We start from the raw sequence: 20,752 nt of genomic DNA, 5'->3' as shown, positions 1-20,752 counted from the left end.
GCACTCTGTTGCAGGAGCGTTTGGGCATGAACACAGCTCAGTGGCTGAGTGCTTGCCTAGCACACGCAAGGCCCTGGCTTCTTCCCTAGCAGAGAGTGGGAGAGTTGTTCTTATATGTGGATGATCACGCCACATGTTTTTGTCATTAAAAGGACTGAGAACAGGCCTGTTGGAAGGCTTTGCAGGTAAAGGTCCCTTCGGCCAAGCCTGACAGTCTGAGTTCAATCCTCAGGACCCACGTGGGAAGAGAGAACCGGTTCCCACAGGTTGTCCTCTGATGACTACACATGTACACACTTGCTAAAATACAGCAGTTCTGGCTCCCCCTTTTAGAAGTTTGACTCAGTATAGACACACAATAAATGAATGAAATTTCTAAAAAGATAAGAACTTCTGCTTTGATTAATGAAATATCCCACACCAAGACCGGTCAGTTTCCAGGCCAGTCAAGAGGTCCTAAATGCAGAATGTATATAATGTGTATCATGTGTGTTTATGGGGAACCCCCCCCCGACTCTGTCTCTCCTTTAATGGAGAGATACACATATAGAGATAAATGAAGATATGGACATTGTCTTAGTTCAGGTTTCATTGCTGTGAACAGACACTATGACCAAGGCAACTCTTATAAAGGGAAACATTTATTTATTTATTTATTTATTTATTTATTTATTTATTTATTTTGGTTTTTCGAGACAGGGTTTCTCTGTGTAGCCCTGGCTGTCCTGGAATTCACTCTGTAGACCAGGCTGGCCCCAAACTCAGAAATCCACCTGCCTCTGCCTCTGCCTCCCAAGTGCTGTGATTAAAGGCATGTGCCACCACCGCCCAGCAAAGGAAAACATTTAATTGGGGCTGGCTTACAGTTTCAGACATTCAGTCCATTATCATCATGGCAGGGAACTGTAGGGGTGATATGATATTTAGAAAACAGCACCTGGTCCAGCTTGTTCCCAGGCAGCCACGATGTTCCCATTGCTCCTTGGCTCTGGCTAGCTAGATGTATAGACCCTGGCACCCACGAGATGCCAGCGTGGGGGGTGGCTCTGCCAATCCACCATGTTGCATCCACAAAGCTCAGCTAAAACCAGACAATATCTGCCATCCTCACAATACCCAGTAGAAATGAGACTCTTTTTTTTTAATTTTTCCTTTTTTTATTATTATTATCAAATAATAACTTTTACTTTTTAACACGGGGTTATAAACAGAAAAATGCAGGATGTGGGGAAGGGGATGACACAGGAGCATAGGTGTTCAGGGGGAGTACAGATATCTTTCAGAACAGGGTATCAGCTGGGTAAAGGTTCAGGAGTCAGGTCACTATGACTCTGCCTATGATTCACTTGTCCTTATCTAAGTTGGTACTATCTGCCAAGGCTGCCTATTTACAAGGTCTATGGCTACTCAGGCTGGTAAATTTCCATAAAAGCTGCCTGTTTACAATAGTTTATAGACATCTGTTTCAGTGTTTTTCCGCAGAGACCCAAGACTTTGTGTTAGCAGGCATGTATGTCAGGCCTATTGCTGATTTTAGGCTTATGGCTGATTTTAGGCCTTCAGTGTATAAGCAGGGCTGCCCCTGACATCTCCTCCCTTCTCCAAGTATAGAAGGGCCATGGCTATTCTAATCCTGCCAAGGCGGGGATAGAGGCCTGACCTCCAGTAATTAAAGGGGACCTTGTAATGGCTCTGGTCCTCCTATTGTTATCCAGTGAGGCATGAGGGCCATACCTGTCCCGATGTCTTTTCCTGGAGAGGGGATACTTTTGACATCAACCCCTATGCAGTCAGGCTTGTCCCTCAGGGAACCCAGAAACGTATTTTTAACTTTTATTTATATTCCCTTGTAGTGCTTAGCCTCGCAGCCTAAGCAAGAATTCAGATCGCCAGTCAGAGGGGGTTCTGGGTGGCCCCTCTCTGCTTGGTCTAGGGGCAGAAGTCCCCTCTTTTAGGTTGGGTGGAGATGGGACTTGGGAGCACCCTGGATAGAGTAACAGCCTCATCTTGAGTCTCATGGTCCTCCATAGCTAACTTATGACAATGTATCTGAATAGATTTTGCTATCAGATTATCTATCTGTTGTTTCACAAAGTTAGTCAACCTATGTAAGGCCCAGGGACCAAAAGAAATAACCAAAAATAACCCAATGAATGGTCCCAAGATAGAAGGAAGTAGGGTTGACAGTCACAGAGAGGTTGAAAACCAATTCTTGTACCAGCTCTCATCTTTCTCTTTCTCTGTCTTTTCTCAAGACCTTCTCTGGCTTTTTCATGCTCTCTTTAATCATCCCTGTTTTGTCTATGTAGAAGCAGCATTCTTCTTTAAGGGCTGTTCACAGTCAAGAGCTGTACACAGCCTTTTCTGTTGTAAAGGAGAAAATCAAGTCCAATAAAGTCCTTTGCAATTTTTGGAGATCGCTTCAGAAAGAGAAACAAGGGATTTCTTCAGATTAGTGATGTCAGTCTCTAGCTGTTTGATGTCCTTGTCAAAGGCCCATCGAAGGTCTGAGTAGTCTAAGTCCGGAGGCCAGCATCAGGATTAGAACTCCTAACAGCAGACATCACGGGTGATTCATTTTTATCTGAGATACTCCCCGGGTCAGAGTCCTGGGAGCCCCACTTCCTCTGGGTTTTGTGAGGTTGGGGCAGAGCTGCTGCTGGTGATCTGTTCAGTGCTCGGGCCCAGACCGGAAGTCGTCGAAATGAGACTCTTAAAGCTTAATGATTATCTAAAGGATTTTATATTTAGAAATGCGCAATCAACAAGATGCCCACACAATTCGAGTTGTTACCCAATATCTAACCTTTTGATAGAAGTTGCTACCCAGGACAGCTTTCGACTCATCCGTGGTTCTCCATGGCTGATAGCCTCCTCCTTCTCCTTCCCTTCCTCTTTTCCTCCCCTCCCCTTCCTCTCTTTCTCTCCCAGCTCCACCTCCTCTTCTACTGCCTAATCACCGAGCTCCACTGCGAATACAATGTAGCAGAATGAGTATCCTGCTACAGGGAGCAGCATGTCTGTGTCCAGACAGACATGGTGCTGGAGAAGGAGCTGAGATTCTGTATCTTGATTCAAAAGCAGCCAGAAGGAGACTGTGTCCCTCAAGCAGCCAAGAGGAGGCTCTGATTCTACACTGAGCGGAGCTTGAGCACTAGAAGACACCCCCCAAAGCTCCTTCAACCCCACACAGTGATAGCCTTCCTCCAACAAGGCCTTACCTACTCTGGCAAGCCCACACCTCCTAATCCTGCCCACTCGCCATGAGTCAAGCATTCAGACACATGAGTCTATGGGAGGCAAACCCATTCAGACCACCACAGTCATCCCCTTTCTCTTTCTTTTTCTTTTTTCTCTTTCTGTATCTACACCTCTGTCTCTATGCCTGTCTCCTAACAGCTGTATGTCGAAGCTCTAGATCTGAAGTATGTGTCATTGGCTCTTTGTTAGAACCAAGTGCAAAGTAAACATGGGTTTCCAATGTCTCACGGCAGGAAAGACTGGGGAATAGAGAATTTTATATCTCCAACTTTACTCCGAAATATGAAAGGCAAAGACATCAAGAAAGCCATTAGTTTCCACATGAAGAGAAACCAGAATTTGCTGGAACCCCGGCAGAAGGTAAGGCAGTCTAGCCTCTGCTACCCACCCAGCTTTCTGTTGTGAAATGTTGGGGGAGTCATTTTCCCCATTGCCTAGATTTTAGGCAATGAAATAACTCTGATTTTGGTAATCTTTTGTTTTCTTTTTTCTTTTTTTTTTTTTTTTTTTTTTTTTTTTTTTTTTTTTCTATTAAAGCAACTTATTTCTGCTGCTCAGCTACGCTTAAACTATCTTCAGATCCTTGGGGAACTCAAGACATACGGCGGGAAAGTCTTCAATGCTACTTTGATGGTATGTACCAGACAACATAGACTCCTGCTTATCTGGGACCTTGAACACTGGCAGGTTGGCAGCTATGTATTGGGCCCCGTCTTGGGGCCAGCCCTGTGGAAGATGCTTGGGGAGGCAGAGCTGCATAGTTATAATTTCTGCCCTTAAAGATGAAAGAAGCTACCCCACGGGACAAAGCCATGATGCAGGCTATGGCCACTGTCTGGGGGGAGGACGGAAAGATAGATTCACTTTGCTACCTTAGTCTGGGTCCAAGAAGAAAGTTTTCAGATGGCCGAATGGGACCTGGCTAGAACATGGGAGAAAAGCACAAATGGGGTGAAGCCTGTTGTAAGCAGCACCCTTGGGACTTCAGCACATGGGGGCAACAGGGAAAATGAGGAGTGGTAGATGGACTGTTGGACTGGTTGCCTGACTGGGCCCTGATGGTGCAGGAAATGAGCTGAGGTGTGGGCCTGAGACAAGTGAAGGAGAGCCTCTGCCCTGAGCTCATTCCTCCTGCTTCCCTGGTGGAACCTTGGCCTAGCACGTGAGCTTCACAGCAAGCAGTGTTCATGGGTACGAATTAAGGGCCTCCCCTCCACCATGTTACCAGCCCCAGAACCTTCCATCTTATTGGCCAGTAGAGATTTGGGTTTTTTGTTTTGTTTTGGTTTTTGGCATTTTTTTTTTTTAGACTAATAAGGAAAGAATCCAGAGGTTTTATGTATCTTATTATTTTTGTCATGAGTTAGTCCAGTGAGACTGCTGACCTCACAGCACAGGCAGAAGAGAAGTGGGTAGTTAGAGGAATGGGGGGGGGGGGGAATGGAAAGAATCTATGTATAAGGATAAGGTGAGAGAGAGGAGATGGCAGAACAGAAGGGTTTGAAGGGGCTGGGAAAGCTTCTATGTTCCCACAGGCTCTAGTCCTCCTATCCCAAGCCTGCCTTTACTAGTCCTGTCTCTGGAAAGAACTGATACCAGAAACGGACAGCCAATTATACAGGGCTGACCTCATACTTGCTGTATACCTGGCACTTGGTGGTTGACCTGGAACTCATTCTCCTGCCTCTGTCTTTTAAGTGCTGGGATTACAGAGGTTAAGAGCGTGTACTGTTCTAGCAGACAATCTGAGTTCAGTTCCCAGCACCTACCTTGTACTGCTCACAACTGCCTGTAGCTGCAGTTCCAGGGAATCCAGCACCCTCTCTCTGGCTTCTGTTGGCACTGGACTCAAGTACACAGAGACACACTCATTAAACACATAACTTTAATATAGTAAAAAATAAAGAGTTTATAGGAGATACATTTATTTTTAATTTAGCTGTGGGTGGCCCCATGAGGGGTAATCTCAGGAAATGGTGATGGGGGCTGCAAATAGAAAACAGACATGGTGGAAAGAGAAGCAATACCTGACACATACTGTAAGCCCAGAACTCCAGAGAGTGCATCAGGGGAGCCATAAATATGAGGCCAGCCTGGGCTACACAGCAAAACCATTTCAAAAAAAAATGTAGAGAGAGACATCATGTGCAGTATGTTTGTGTTTTCTTTATTTTTTTTTTTTAAAGATTTATGCCAGGCAGTGGTGGTGCACGCCTTTAATCCCAGCACTTGGGAGGCAGAGGCAGGCGGATTTCTGAGTTCGAGGCCAGCCTGGTCTACAGAGTGAGTTCCAGAACAGCCAGGGCTACACAGAGAAACCCTGTCTCGAAAGAAAAAAAAGATTTATGTATTTTTATTTATATGAGTACACTGCAGCTGTCTTCAGACACACCAGAAGAGGGCATCAGATCCCATTCCAGATGGTTGTGAGCCACCATGTGGTTGCTGGGAATTGAACTCAGGACCTCTGGAAGAGCAGTCAGTGCTCTTAACCACTGAGCCACCTCTCCTGCCCCGTGTTTGTGTTTTTACAAGCTTGTGAATAGAAACTAATCTCCCTTCCACTCTTCTGCAGTTACAGGATAGAGAGTCCTATGTTGCTCTTCTGGTTGGGGCCAAGTACGGGATTAGCCAGATCATCAATAGCAAGCTCAACATCATGTCCACACTGGCAGAGTTCGCCAACATCAGCCGTGTGGAGCTGACGGAAGAGTCTGAGAAAGTGAGCATGGTCAAGGTCTACCTTCAGGACGTTAAGGTAACACAGCGGAACAGCTCCTCAGTTTGGCTCCTGGAGATTGGTGTAAAATATTCTAGGGTAATTTATACAAGCTTTAAGCAATAGTAAAGCCCACTGTAGATCTGGCTCAAAGGAGCTGCCTCAGATGGAGAGTGGCGAATAGAGCCTGCATTACCCCAAGAAGCTCGTGACAAGGTTTTGTTCTGTTAGTTGGCCCATGTGTTGGATTGATGAAAAACTCTGCACCCAGAGTTTGTTGGGCGAACTCTTTGAAATGGGTAAATAATAGTTCAGGGTGCCTCCTGACACACAGTGGGTCCCTCATGCCTAATCTACACATTGTCTCCTTTTGTTCTACCCTCTATACCACCCCATCTTACTTGTCTCATCCACCCTGACCCTTAAAGACCTGACCTATCACAGGAGAGGGCGGAACCCAGCCTGGGGCCTTTCTGGAAGTTCCCGTGGTCACTGGTTCCTCCCTTGATTTCATCCACTGTCCCCAAGAAAAGCACTGTATTTTTATCATCCTGTCTTTATTCTCTGTCATTCTTCCGCTCTTCCCTGTGAAAGGTCAGGTCCTTAAGGGACCGGCTGTGTGGGTAGGGCAGGTAGAGTGGGGTAGGACACAGGATAGAAAGAAAGGAGGCAATGTATGAGAATATGGACAGTAGGAGCCAGTCTGCGGACATGGCTTAGTATCTCTCTTTGGCCTCGTAAGGCCTTGTTGTATCCTGGTCCTCTACAAACAGAAATGTTCTATTTGCTTTCACAGGTTCTGACTTTGTTGCTGGAATCCAGCAGTGCAAAAGACCTGGCCTGCTTGATCTCGGGGTACTACAGATTGTTTGTGGACCCGACCAACTCTGTCTTCCTCTGGTCTGGAAACAAACAGCAGACTCACCGGGTGTCTGCTGAAGAAGGTAAGGTGCTGAGTCTTTCCCCAGTCAGGACAGGCCCCCTTTGTTTCCAACTGAGCCGTTAATCTTTCTTAAATATTAGAGATGCTTTCTTAGTATTTGGAATTCTCCTAAATGGCAAGGAATGCTAGGTCTCCGATTCCCTGCAGAGTTTCCCAAAACCATCCCTAAGATCTTATTTTTCAGCAAAAGAAGATGTCACTTTTAGAACGTGGGTGACTTGGTTCTCACCACACCTTTGCACTCTGTCTCATTCTTGAAGTGTGATAGAAATTCTCAGCCTTACGTGTTTAGAAGAAAGGGATACCTGGAGCCAAAAGAGACTTGCCGTTATGCCATGTAAAGAATGAAGAAGTAGGGTGGAAACAGAAAAATTAAAGGGCAGGGGAGACAGACAGGTCCCCAGGCAGCTTTAGCTGCCATCAGACCTCTGCCTCAGATATTCTATTGACGTGGCTCTTAAAAGGCAGTCCTGATGATGTTTTAAACAGCTGCTCTGTAGGGAGAAACCCTGACCTGAAACAAGTGCCCGACACTCCCACTGGTGCCATCATGGTGTTGCTGACGTGGACATAGACAGTGGTGCTCAGGGTCTCACCAATAAATAGTGTTTCCTCCACATGGGCAAAACAGGCATAGATCATCCCAGAACAGATGATTGGATAAAGAGATGCAGTCATCCATGCTCTCTGTGGTAACCACAGGAGATAGATTCCACAACCCTTGGTGCCTACCAAAATCCATACATGTTCAATCCTTTCCATGAAATGGTATATAATTTATATGTAGCCTATACATGTCTGTAACCAGTCTTTGCTACTTTGTGGGTTCTTCCTTTCCCACCCTTTATCCCCCTGGTTTCACCCTCAATCACTAGATAGGAGAGAAAGAAGGAGAGAGGAGAGAGGAGAGAGGAGAGAGGAGAGAGAGGGCGAGAGAGGGAGAGAGACAGACAGACAGACAGAGACACAGAGAGAGACAGAGAGGGGGGAGAGGGGGAGAGGGGGAGAGAGGGAGAGAGAGAGAGAGAGAGAGAGAGAGAGAGAGAGAGAGAGAGAGAGAGAGAACAACTACTAATAAACCACAACCAGCCCCCATGAATGATCAACAACCCCACATTGGGGCTCTAGCATTTATGTACCCTCTGAAAAGTTCCCAGAATTCCAAATATCACAGAATCGCAGAAACTATCTGCAGCTGGCAAAACATGCCTCTGCTGGAGAACGAGACATATGAGCACTGCGGACTCCGAAGCAGCCCCTCCTCCCTACACCTGATAGTAAAGTGAAAGCACGTTCTTCTATTTCTAAAATTCCAAAATGTTACTGCACACGTCCTTGCATATCTTTCACGTAAAACTCTAGATAACCTATCCTGTTGTCAGTGTTTCAGAGACTGGTCCTGAGACCCGCCAATGCTTTCAGTTTTGAATGAGCGTGTTTATTAGTCTATAGCAACCAAAAGTAAAAGAACAGAACAGCAAGCGGCAAATGTGTAGCAGAGCATCAGATTTGGCACTTAGGTTACTCAGCAGGAATGACTGGAGAAGCCTTGTATAAACAACAGTCATCCGGGAACCCTGACTGATGAAGAGGGTGCCGGGCAGAACGTCTTCTCCATGGAGAAGTGTCTGGTCTTTCACTCCCACTGCAGTTGTTCTCATACCATGAGATAAACAATAGTGATCTTGGTCTGAAACGTTTTGCCTTCTGGCTGTTCTCAGGAACACAGTTTTTCTAAGTCCCTTAGCAGTTTGCTGTTCTTTCTCCTGTGATAGAGCACGGGGCCAACCTGATCCAGGGCAGAGCGTTCTGAGGGAAATTCAAAATAAACACGTTTGAGTGGCGGGGTCATCTCTTATTTCCTGAGTCGGCACTTAGCAACAGCTAACAGCACATGGCAGTTTATATATGACTGTATAAATATAATAATTTATATTACAGTCAAATGTTCTGCCACTGAGCCATACCCCCATCATTTATATTTTAGCGTGCCATTGTCATACTGTGTTGTTGGAGTCGTCATGAGACGAGGAAAGGCTTGTACATGTCTAGCATGGATATACTTTACTCTATGTTGAGCCTATGGACAAATCCACACGTATGAATCCTACTGAAGGGCCGGCTGTAGTTAGGAGGTGATGGGCTTTGAGTACTCGTCCTTTGCTTTCGCCAAGCATTTCTGAGTGAGCGATAGCTCAGAGTCCAGTCGGGGAAACAGCCCAGAGTTGGAGTGATGCTGATTTGGAGAGTGTGATGGGAGGAACTGTGCACTGGAGACAGTTCAGAGACAGTGCACTGCAGGCTTGGTTCCTAAAGAACACCCTGGAGCCAAGCAGATGAAAAGAGGGGTCTCATTTGAGGAGAGGGAACATTGAGTCATGGCACAAGACCAAGGTTGGGGGAGGCTGCAGAGGAGAGCCAGTCTGCTGGGGTATGGACCAGACATACTGTGATGGCTGTAACAAGGGTGGGGTCAGAGCCACAGTGTGAGAACACACGGAGAGGGATCAGGGTCTCTCTGTGATGGGAGCAACAAGGCCACACTATGAGAATCCCTCGTGAGGGAATGTCGGCCCTTCCCTGTAGGAGGAGGAAGGACCAAGCAGTGGGCAGAGAGATGTTCTTAGGAGATTATCCCAGAAGCCATTGGGAGAAAAACAGGAACCTAGTCTGGTGCTACCTCTCTCCATGATGCATAGTCTTCCCAGGTACCCACAGCTAGATGCATCTCCACTGTCCTAAAGGCCCATCGCAGCAGAGTCCCCAAAGCCACCTAAAAGCCTCAGGCCCCACTCACTTGCTCTCTGACTCACATATTAGGAAGAGGCCAGGCATCTAGTTTGCATTTCACATTTGGTGCCTCATGATTTTGATGTTCTGATACCATAGGGGAGGTGTTTGAGGAAACGGCGAGAGTACAAGGGAGAAACAAGTGACAGACAGAGGGGTCTCCTTGGAAGAAAAGATGGACTCCCTCTGTCTCCTTAGGTGGCTCAGACGGATGAAGGACAGGTAGCACAGTGGTGTGTCCTCCTTAGGTCTTGGTATTAGTCAGTCTAATATGATTTAGGTCAATCACTTTCTGTATTTTCCACTGCAGCGGGATAACAGGAAGCAGGACACACAGGTATCTGTCAGACCTGAACGGTTTGTAACTCTCAGTGTCCCGGTCTATCACAGGCTACGAGTCCAGGGCCTGCAGTGACTCAGAGGAGTCCTCTGAAGTGGACTGTGTACTGGAGCCCCTTTCTGACCGATGCCTGGTGAAGCTGAGTCTCTGCAGACCATTTGCTAGGGAGGAGCAGCTTCCTGGAGACAGCCCCACACCCGAGGCGACCAGGAGAGGCCCGAGCACCTGCGGGGCCAGCAGCATGACAGACAGTGCTGAATCCGAGGCATCGGACTCAGCCAACACTGAGAGCCGAGGCTGCAGGACCAGCGGTTCTAGCGAGTCCATGGACGCCCTGGAAGAGGATGACTTAGATGCGTGCTCCTCCAGCGGGACCAGCTTCTTCCACTTTGGCCCACCAGGCTTCTCAAAGGGCCTTGATACTGACAGCCAAGAAGAAAACAGCAGAGTCGAGACCAGTGGTTTCCTGTGTTTACTGGACCTGGCCCAGAACACCAATCCTCGGTGCCAGAAGATAGAAGGTCTCCAGGGCCTTGCTTCGGAGGCCTGCAGCTGGGGACCAGAACTGAGCATGAGCAGGCTAGACCCCAGGTTGTACGAGGGCAGCCGGACTGACTACTACAGCCTGTGTTCCAGTGTCTCCCCAGGCAGCCACCTGAGTGACTCGGGCTCAGAGAGCACAGCTGCCCGGCAGGGAGCTGCACCACCTCCACCTCCGTGGTGTCAGCAGGGTTGGATGGAGGCTCAGCCTGGCTCCGTGCTGGAAGCCCTGGCCCTGCCTGCACTGCCCCCACTGGCCTTTGAGGATGGCAGCTCAGATGAGGAGTACTATGATGCAGCTGACAAACTCACGCCGCCAGACACACTCTCGGGTGAGCCCCTAACACCCCCCGACCCATCCCAGCAGATCTGTACCCTTAGCTGGCTTCTAAGAGCCCAGGGTCAGCTCTTCTACTCGTGAGTCCATGGACCATCTTATAAGCCTCATGGGCTTGAGTCAGGGCTGCAAGGGAGGTTTGGAGAATGGTGGGCAGAGGGCAATGAGAGGAATTCATCCCACTGTGGGAACCAGGGAAGGCTTACTAGAAGAGGTGTCAACTGGGCTGGGCCTTGTCAGGGGTACAGGACTCACAAGAAAAGAATGGAGTGCCCAGTAGAGAGAGTAGCTGTTCCTCTACGGGTCCTGGGAATACTTGGAATCGGGCGTTGAAACAACAAGACGGGCCATCAGTGGTGTTTGATGGCCTTAGGGAGGCCAAGGGTCCCTGACCTCAGAAGGTTGGGGATGTGTTGGCTGGGTTTCTCATGTGTTTCCCAACCAAGATTGTGAGGTTGTTAATCTATCCTCATGATCCCAAACAAACAAAACAGCAATGTAAAGTCCACACAGAAAGACTTCCGGACCTATCCGGAAAATCCTGCAGGACACACAGATGTACAAAAGGTCACATGAACTGTCTCCACTCTCTGAGGTTAAAAACCCTGGAAAGCAGCACAGACATGGCGGTCTGAGCCTCGGCCCTCTCCTGTGCCTCTCTCATACTGCCCTCTTGTGGTTCTCAATGCTGTTGGCAGAAAAGCCAGCTCAGCCGCTGAGGGCGCCCTCTCTGTGTGGTGCCTTCTGCCTGTTTGTCTCCCTTCCTGCTCCCTCCCCATTTCTCTCATCACAGCTGGCCTTTGCACCTGTTACTCTGTCTGCCCTGCCTTCACCTGGTTGCCCGTGCACCTGTTACTCCGTCTGCCCTGTCTTCACCTGGTTGCCCATCAGCTGTCCAGTCTCAGCTGAGGGTTCCCTTCTGCAGAGAACATTTTCCATGTTTACCAGACCAGGGCCAGCTGTGTATCTCAGTCATGGGTTCATGCCAGCAGTGATGGCGTTCTGCCTGTACCTCGGCACTGCCTGCAGTTACACATTCACCTGTATGGTTATGAGGAAGCTCCTCGTGTGCAGGGAAGCTCCCCAGCACACAGCACCTGGGCATCATCACTAAATGAATGAGTGAACTCACCACCGTTTACCTTGACTTGATTATTATTTTTTTTGTTCATTGGGGACTGGCCTTTGCTTCCCCTGTTGTTGTCTCACTGTGTGCTCTTGGCTGTCCTGGAACTCTCTGTGTAGACCATGGGATCAGAACAGCAATGGGTATGCTGCCCTACACCGGACAACTGGGCTAACTAACCTCCTCCTGGGCTCTCCCTGACCCCTGCTAGACGAGCCCTTATACTAGGAGCAGGGTGAGGGATGTGGCTAGAACTGGCACGTGGGAATCTTTTACAGGGACCCAGTCCAGGATTTAGTTCCATAGGAGATACCCTTTTACAGGCAGGGGATCAATGTGGTGCTAAACACAGAGCCTAGAACTGGGACTCTTGTACCTGGGTTTCAATCCAGCTCCTGAATCACGGTGAGCTCCACAAATTCTCACCATCAGTCAAGGCAGCACCTCCCAAACATGGCTGCACCTCAGAATCATCTGAGGAGCCTTGTTTAAAGTCTGTCCATTCCTGAGCATTAACTTCAGCAGTTCTGATGTTGCAGGTCTGAGGGACGGCCTAGAACTTGATAAGCTATTCAGTTCCATTCAAGCCAGTTGGAGTGAAGGAGCCTCCGAATTCCTGCTAACATGCAATCCTAATTCCTTCTGCCCACTTCTCACGCTGCCTCTCCTAAGAAGATCATTCCATCAAGCACAAACTCCTCAAGACAGGGTCCCCGCCATGCACCCTCACACCCTTCATGTGTAAAATAAGTATCAACAGAAGTAGCAGCAGCAGTGGTCATGAATTAACATCACCATGAAGCCAGGCCAGAAGTCTTTGCAGCAGAGTTCCTTGGCTGTATTGTCAGGGTATTATGGCTATAAACAATGACTTGTAATTATTATTCTTAAGTTATTGAGTTACACAGTCTTGATATGTTTGTAGCCCAGATTGGCTAGAAACTCAAATATATAGCCTAGACCGGCCTTAAACCTGTTTGGTCTCCTCAGTGCTGAGATTATAGACATAGGCTATCACATTTATTTTTATTTTTTTATTTTAAATTAGTTTTATGTCTATGGGTGTTTTCCTGTATACATGTCTGTGTTCTGTGGGTGTGTAGTGTCTTCAGGGGCCAGAAAAAGGCATCAGATCCCCTAGAACTGGAGTTACAGTTGGTTTTGAGTAGCCATGGAACATCTGGGAAGTGAACCCAGGACCTCTGGAAGAGCAGCCAATGCACTTACCTGCCAAACCATCTAACACCTTTAAAAAAATACATATGTGCTTGTTTCTGAGATTCTGCAGAGTTTGTAGCTGACTGCCTGGACTGTGAATCTCATCTCTTCACTGTTGTAAATTCACTATGGTCTGAGAGTAGTAGTATGTGTGTTAGAGTAATTACCCAGCATGCATAGGGTTCTGAGCTATATCTCCAGCACCACTGATGGCAACCAGCGTTCAACCACTGGGGAAGTACCATACCCCGAAAAGAACTTCAGCGTGCTCTAACTAAAAGGGAGCGAATGGGTCTTAGACAAGCAACGACAAGTGTCTACCATGATCATTATCCCTATCTGCCAGATGAGGAGACTGGGGAAGTGAAAAGTTAGCTTGCCCAAGGTTTAGGACTCGAGTCTACACAAGCCAGCGTGCTTACCCAAGCACAAACAACCTCCCTGCCTGTCCGTGCTTAATGTGATTTTCCTTGTTTTGGTTTGCAGGGCCCAGAGCTGCCGATCCTAGTGCCAAGAGATTGCAGAGTCAGTCTAGAACCCGCGGCTCCGAGGAAAGCCTGCATCCAGGCCCAGAGGGAGGAGAGCCAAGCAGGCAGGGAGGGGTGAAGAAGTATGCCAAGTCCCTGAGGAAGAGGAGGTCCTTCCTACAGACGGATCACACCGCCCAGGTCTCCTTCCCCCTGGAGCCATCCGCCTCCCAAGAGAGCATGGATGATGTGTGCTACTACGGCAGAGAGCCCTACCTGACCCTCACTGCCCCCTCCCCAACTGTGTCCTCCCTGCAGGACATGCAAGGTGAGCCAGGCCTCCTGGAGACCAAGGCCTTGGGGTTGCTGGCTTCCTTGAGGGAGACAAAGAGCAAAAATCCAGCCTCCAGGATCATGGAGATGGAGCCAGAGACCATGGAAACCAAGTCAGTCATTGATTCTCGAGTGTCTTCTATCTCTGCCATTCGCCTACGAATCGACCCCAGCAACACAGAGAATCTTGAGGCTAGTCCCTTGGCTGTCACCACCGATGGCTCCTCAGCAAGCATCCCTCACAACCCCCATCATCTCAACACAGGCTCTTCCAGCCCACAGGCTGCTCAGGTCAGGCCTTTTCAAATTGTATCTCCAGGTCAAGACCCAGGTGGTACCACCCCCAAAGAACTCACTACAGAGCCTGAGGTTGGCACCCTTCCTCTCTCTAGTGCTGACCCTAGTCCAGACAGCCCAGGGCCACACCACGTCCCTCAAGAAGACACATCAGAGCTGGAAGAGATGCAATCAGAAATGGGGTCGGGTTCTTTTTTAATAAATCACATACAAGAGATTACCCCCAAAATCACAGGGCCCTTGTGTCCTGGAGATGAGCCTACCAGTGGTGAATGTGAAGTGAATGCTGAAGAGACAGTCTTAGCTGCAGATGAGGTGCAACAAGGACAGCTGTCCTTGGATGGTGACAGTGAAGTTACACACAAAAATGGCCCCAGCCTATTCCAGAAGGGATTTGGGGAGGACTTGGGTGATTTCAAAGGTGACGGGTTAGATAACGTTCCACGGGCCCTTGACGTTAGTGCTCCAGCTGGTGACATAAGCAGCTCCCTCTGCTCAGAGCCTCCTGCAACAGGGACAGGGCAGAGCTCACCCAACTCTGAAGGGGAAAACAGAGAAGCTATAGGTCAGGCCAGCCAAGCCCAGGAACAGGAGCTGTTGACAGAACTGGACTTGGGCCCTGATTTCTTACTTGGGGAACAGACCATTCAGTCAGCCTTCCCTCCAGAGACAATCAAGGCAGAACGGCTTGACCATGTGACAGAGGAAGACTCCGTCCCCGTGGATACTTTACAGCAGATCTGTGTCCTTACAGTACCTTCCCTGCCGAAGCTTTCACCATGTCAAGAAGAGCCCCGCTCAGCAGATTCAGGTCACGGCTCACCAGCAGAAAGCAAAGGTGATAGTCCTATTTGCCTTCCACCTGAGCGGTCTTTCCTATGCTTTGCCCCAGAGAGCCATCCTGAAGGCTCCACCAGCCTCAGCAGGGTCACCTCCTTCAGTTTTGCTGGCATAAACGAAGTGGCGCCTGCCGGGATTGGCTTAGAGCACTGCAGATGTCAGTTTTCCTATGCCACATGCTTCCGTGGCCTGCAGCCTGAGACAGAGGAAGAAGATGGGGACCCACAGACACACCCTGCTGCCCCCCTTACCTCACCACCCTCTGCAGGAAGCCAGGTAACTGTTCCCTGGAGGGCAGCCCGTGCCTACAGCTGCACCACACCACTGTCCAGGAAAAGCCACATCTGGCCAGAGTACTGCTCCAGGGCTCTGAGACAGCTGAAAACTGCCCCTGCAAATGCCCCTGAGGGCTTTGTCCAACTCACAGAGAGCCTGCTGGAGCTACAGGACATTTTAGAAGCTTCCTGGGGGGTTGGAAACAAACACCCCCCTGACAAGTGCACCTGGCATTTTTCAGAAAGCCGGAGCCGCCTGTGCATGGGCTCACAGAAGCTCCTATCCAGCTGTCAACACGTGATCAGAATGGATCAGTCCCCAGAGGAGATGCAGGGTGCCGTGCGGGTCACTTTCCAGCACCTGGTCCAGCTGGCCGGCCTCTGCTTCCAGTTCACAGACTGTAGCCGCTGTTCCACCCGGCACAGGGAAGTGGCTGGGAACCTAAGGGACGTGGTGTACACCTACCACCAATTTGTGGAGGCCGCAAAACTCACCTGTGAGAGAGGCTATCATGACCTCAGCGTGAAACTCTTGGCCCGCCAGTGCACGGCTCTCACGGCTGCTGTGTTCTGTTTGACACAGAAGTTCCGGGCATCCACTGCTCTGTGAACAGGTCACCGACCCAGGGCCCCTTTACCTTGCCTGGAAGGTTCTCCAAGGAGTCTCTTCTAGTTCACCCACCCCTTCAAATGTTTACTACATAGAGTATTCAAATAAACTGCTGCTTAATCTTGTCTTGTCCTGCCTTTCCTGTTCTGACTGATGGTAAACTTGGATTAAAAATGTTCACTCATACACAAGTCAACAGACATTCACTTCCTTTGTACCAGGCGTGCACTGGGAACTTGAGGAAACAGGCTGTATGACATGAGCCTTTCTTCCTGGATCAGATGTTCTAGGGTACAGATGAGTAGATGGCCAGCCAGCCAGCCAGGTATCAGGGGAAAAAAATCAGATTTGTCCTAAGAACTCAGGAATTGCTGCTCTTGGTCCCCCTGTTACATTAACTTGGCACTAATCTACGAAAACAGGTGGATATGTGTGTGATTGACAGGTTCGACCCTCCTAAGGCAGGACCTGGGCCAGACAGAAACCCGATATGCTTGGCTGCATATCTGCTGCAAGCATAGCTTGCCACTAGGTGGCAGTAAATTCCCCAGCTCAGTGGTCTGTGACTCTTTAATACAGTTCTAAATATTAGAGTGACCAACAACCATAAAACTATTTTGTTGCTACTTCATAACTGTAACCTTTCTACTGTCTTGAATTGTAATATAAATTTCTAAGATTCAGCCCCTGTGAAAGAGTCTTGTGACCCACAGGTTGAGAACCACTTCTGTAGCTGCTTGGTCACCCATGTTGAGGGTTATCCTGTGCTTTATCTGAAACTTTACCCCTGAATCTTGCACGCTGTTTCCGTTTTTAATATCACAAGACAAACATTAAGTCCAGTAGTGAAAGGTGCCGTTACTAGAACAATATTAGATCAGAAGGAAGACTATCAATCCTTCCCTCACTGGCCCCACTACTCAGGTTCATCCTCCTTACCCACCATGGACGTGGACAAGTTGCATAAACTCTTCATGAGTTGGGTTGTCTCTTTTGTACACGAGAAGACTCATCCACTTGGAAGAGGCATAGATCTAGGAAATAGTACATTGTCAGTGTGTACTGTGACCTGTCCCCACCCACCCCATCCATTCCCCTCCCTCCCCCCCCGCCCCCCCCCCCCCACACACACACTGCATTTCCATTCCAAACAAACTTGTTTCAAGATTTCTTTGGGACACTTTTTGCTCTGGCTTCTCCTGTCTGGTCAAATGTGGCGTGGTGGCTCACTTTGGACTGTCAGAGGTCATCAATGAGGTCTGGTTTTTCTTCCTGTTACTGACACAATAGGAGGTTGATGCTCTACTCCGTAAGGCACCCTAGTGCCTCACCTTGCCCAGGAAAAGCAGGATCAGAGAGGAGCCACTCCCTGTGCTCTCTTCCAAGCAGAAGGGAAGTCATCCTCTGTCATGAGAGGAGCACATGTCCCTCCCAACCCACTCCCAGATACGTGTTACCTAATAAGGCGTTAATCAGTACATGTGCCCAGAGAGGATTAGTTTCCTCAGAATAATGTTTCTTATAAAGCTCCAAATAAACTTTAAGCTCTTGAATGGAACTTGGAAGGGGTCTCATGACTGAAAAGGAGCAGGATACCAGGCTAAAAGCAAGTTGGATGGTGTGGAAGAGGACTTGGAACTTTTGCCAGGAAGATGCAAATTGCTCATTGCTATGGACTGGGTCTCAACCTTCACCAGTGAGGCTTCACTAACGGCTGGGTCCTGATTGACCCAAACCAGTACAATTAACTAAAACCTATAGTATGCCAGAAGCCTTATGCAGATAGTTTTAATACTGTTGTTTTGTTTTTCGAGACAAGGGTTCTCAGTTGTAGCCCTGGTTGTCCTGGAGCTCCATCTGTAGACAAGGTTGGCCTTGCGCACAGGGGTCACCCTGACTCCGCCTCCTTAGTGCTGGGATTAAAGGCCTGCTCCACGACTGCCCCATGAATACTTTGTAAAATATAACCCTTTACATTGTTGCACATGTGTAATAGTTGTGTGAGAGACAGTTGTGGACAGGAGGAAGAAGACTGAGCTCCCCACCCCCACCCCGGAGGCATGAAGCTATTTCCACCTTTCTTTGGTTGCTATTCTTTTTCTCTGTGGTTCCCATAAGGAAGAGTAAGGTCCAGAGATGGTAGGAACATTGCTAACGGAGAAGCTAAAACACAGGGAAGGCATTCTATCTGATACTTTCTTTGATACATTCCGTCCCTGAAGCAGGCGACGGGAGCATCCTGTGTTCAAGGGTTCTTGATGGAGGTCGGATGACTTCTAGAGTTGGAGAATGATAAAGCTCTGGGTCACCCCAGAGAAGGCAGGATGAGATGTGTGAGGAGAAAGGAATCAAGGAAGGCTTCCTGTAAGAGGCAGCACTGATTCGGGCTGGGTGTCAGCAAGCATTTATTGGATGCTGTGTGTAAGGCCCTGAGATTTGGTAGGATTTAGATGTCAAGAGAGAAAATAAATCATTCTGTCAACTAGCGTCTTCTATGCAGTGACAACAGGTAAAATACTGTGAGCACAGTAAACATGGGCTCCTTAAGGGACTTCTCCCCAGCCTGCCTTTTTTTTTCTTCCCCCCATAGTCTAACCATGTAGCCCTGGCTGTCCTGGAACTCACTATGTAGACCAGGCTGGCCTTGAACTCATAGAGATCTGCCTTCCTCTGCCCCCAAGAGCTGGGACTAAAGGCATGTCCCACCATGCACAACTCTCAAAAGACATCTAATTAGTAGGAAAGACAAAAAATTACAGACATGGAAGTGGCTTTTTAAAAAGATACCAAGACGGGGCTGGAGAGATGGCTCAGTGGTTAAGAGCACTGGCTGCTCTTCCAGAGACCCTGAGCTTAATTCCCAGCAACCACATGGTGGCTCACAACCATCTGTAATGGAATCTGATGCCCTCTTCCAGTGTGTCAGAAGACAGCTACAGTGTATTCATATACATAAAATAAACAAATAATTGTTTTTTAAAAAAAACAAAAACAGGCAAAAAGATACCAAGACAAAATAAAAATGACCCAGCCTTACCTGATGTGACCAGAAAAGGGTATTCTGAATGGAGACTATTTAAGTTGACACTTAAAGAGTAAGAACCAGGGCTGGAGAGATGGCCCAGTGGTTAAGAGCACTTGGCTCTCTTACAGAGCAACAGGGGTCTATCCCCGGCTGTAATTCCAGTTCTTGGAGATTGGTCATCCTCTTCTGACTCCCCATGGCCGCCTGCATGTACTTGGTACACAAACAGGCACACAGAGTCACATAAATGTTTTTAAAAATAACGATCATTTAAAACCCCAGCTGTAAAAACAGAGAGGAAATAGAGTGTGCCTACAGCACTGAGAGGCCAGAGCAGTTAGAACTGAGGAGCTACAGGGCTGGGTGCTGCAAGGCTGTGGGGATAGGGCTCGATTTTAACTACACCCAAGTACCACGGGAAACTGCTGAGGCATCTTTGGGTGGGTGGGTGGGTGGAGTTATAGATGGAAGTGGAGGCAGTCAGAAAGGCAGCAAGACCAGCTAAGATGTCTTCTTCAACTGTGGGAGAAGCAAAATGACCCCCGAGCATGAGCTGCAGAGGAGTTCACTGGGGCTGAATACAAGGCAAAGGGACTGGTGGCTGGGAGCCCACATCTGAAAGCACCATTGAAGACCTTGTAACCCGCTTTGCAAGCTGCACCCAAGCATGCCGACAGAGGCCATGCTGAGTATTTTGATTTTTAAAGGTTCCACATGGTGGAACACACAGCTATAATCCCTGGGGGTGGGGGTGATGGTGGTGGTGATGGTGGTGTTTTACTTTGTTTTTAATTTGATCGTTGTATGGACTGGGAGATGTGCCAAGAAAAGTCCAGAGGAGAAAATAGTGTACCAAGGAGGAATGCAACCAGGCTTCAGGTTTTTGAAAATTCAGGCTCATTTATTATAAGGTCTCTCTGAAAGAACGGTACTCCTAGGAGGGCTGGGATTGAGCAGAAAGTAGCAAATAGTCTTTATCAGCACAAGGCTAGCCGTCGAGCGCTGGAGAGCTGGTTCGGCAGTTAAGAGCGTTGGTTGCTCTTGCAGAGAACCTAGGCTTGGTTCCCAGCACTCGTATGGCTGCTCATAACTCTCTGTGACTCCAGTTCCAGCAGGGGTGGCAGGTTGGGGAGGGTGGGGGGAGGGGAGCGGGATTCCAATACCCTCTTCTGGTTTCCCCAAGTACCATGCATACACGAAGTGCACATGCGTATGTAGGCAAAACACCCATATATATGAACAAAAATAAATCTTAATAAGTAAAGACAAAGCTTGGACTAGTCGCTTCATGCATCTGAGCCTGTTTCTGAGTTGATCTGTGACAGGAGATGCACAAGGTATGTAACCAGCCACTAGACTCCTTGCCTGCTAAGTCTTGTCTGGACTTTGAACTTGGACAGTCCGACAGCAGAAGGACCCTGTGTGCTCAGGAAAGGGCTGTTAGCTCATGACCCCTGTTGGCTGAGGGGAAACCCAGGGAATCATAAGGTCCCCCATACTAACCAAAGAGACAAGGTAGGTGGTTTAAAGCTTGGTTCACCCCAGAAAGCAACTAGTCACCTGTTTGAGCTATGTAAGGTCTACGAGGACCTGGAATCGCCGTCCTTAACTAACAGATAATCCAGAGTATA

General features: G+C 48.5%; 1 protein-coding gene across 5 annotated transcripts in view; it reads left to right on the top strand.

Annotated features, from left to right (window-relative positions):
- Window positions 1–16,221, top strand: part of Frmpd1 (FERM and PDZ domain containing 1) — a 175,619-nt gene extending 159,398 nt beyond the window's left edge. For all 5 annotated transcript variants that reach the window (XM_076935043.1, XM_076935042.1, XM_076935044.1 and 2 more), the window contains 6 exons: window positions 3,495–3,621; window positions 3,799–3,894; window positions 5,837–6,019; window positions 6,777–6,924; window positions 10,104–10,925; window positions 13,761–16,221. In XM_076935043.1, coding sequence (XP_076791158.1) covers window positions 3,495–3,621; window positions 3,799–3,894; window positions 5,837–6,019; window positions 6,777–6,924; window positions 10,104–10,925; window positions 13,761–16,096 — 3,712 coding nt within the window. In that variant the 3' untranslated portion in view covers window positions 16,097–16,221. The remainder of the gene's footprint in view (window positions 1–3,494; window positions 3,622–3,798; window positions 3,895–5,836; window positions 6,020–6,776; window positions 6,925–10,103; window positions 10,926–13,760) is intronic.
- The last annotated feature ends 4,531 nt before the right edge of the window (window positions 16,222–20,752 follow it).

Source organism: Arvicanthis niloticus, chromosome 5, assembly GCF_011762505.2.
Source record: "Arvicanthis niloticus isolate mArvNil1 chromosome 5, mArvNil1.pat.X, whole genome shotgun sequence".
NCBI lineage: Eukaryota > Metazoa > Chordata > Mammalia > Rodentia > Muridae > Arvicanthis > Arvicanthis niloticus.
The sequence above is the reverse complement of the archived record's forward strand: the minus strand, read 5'-3'. Positions and strand labels throughout refer to the sequence as shown.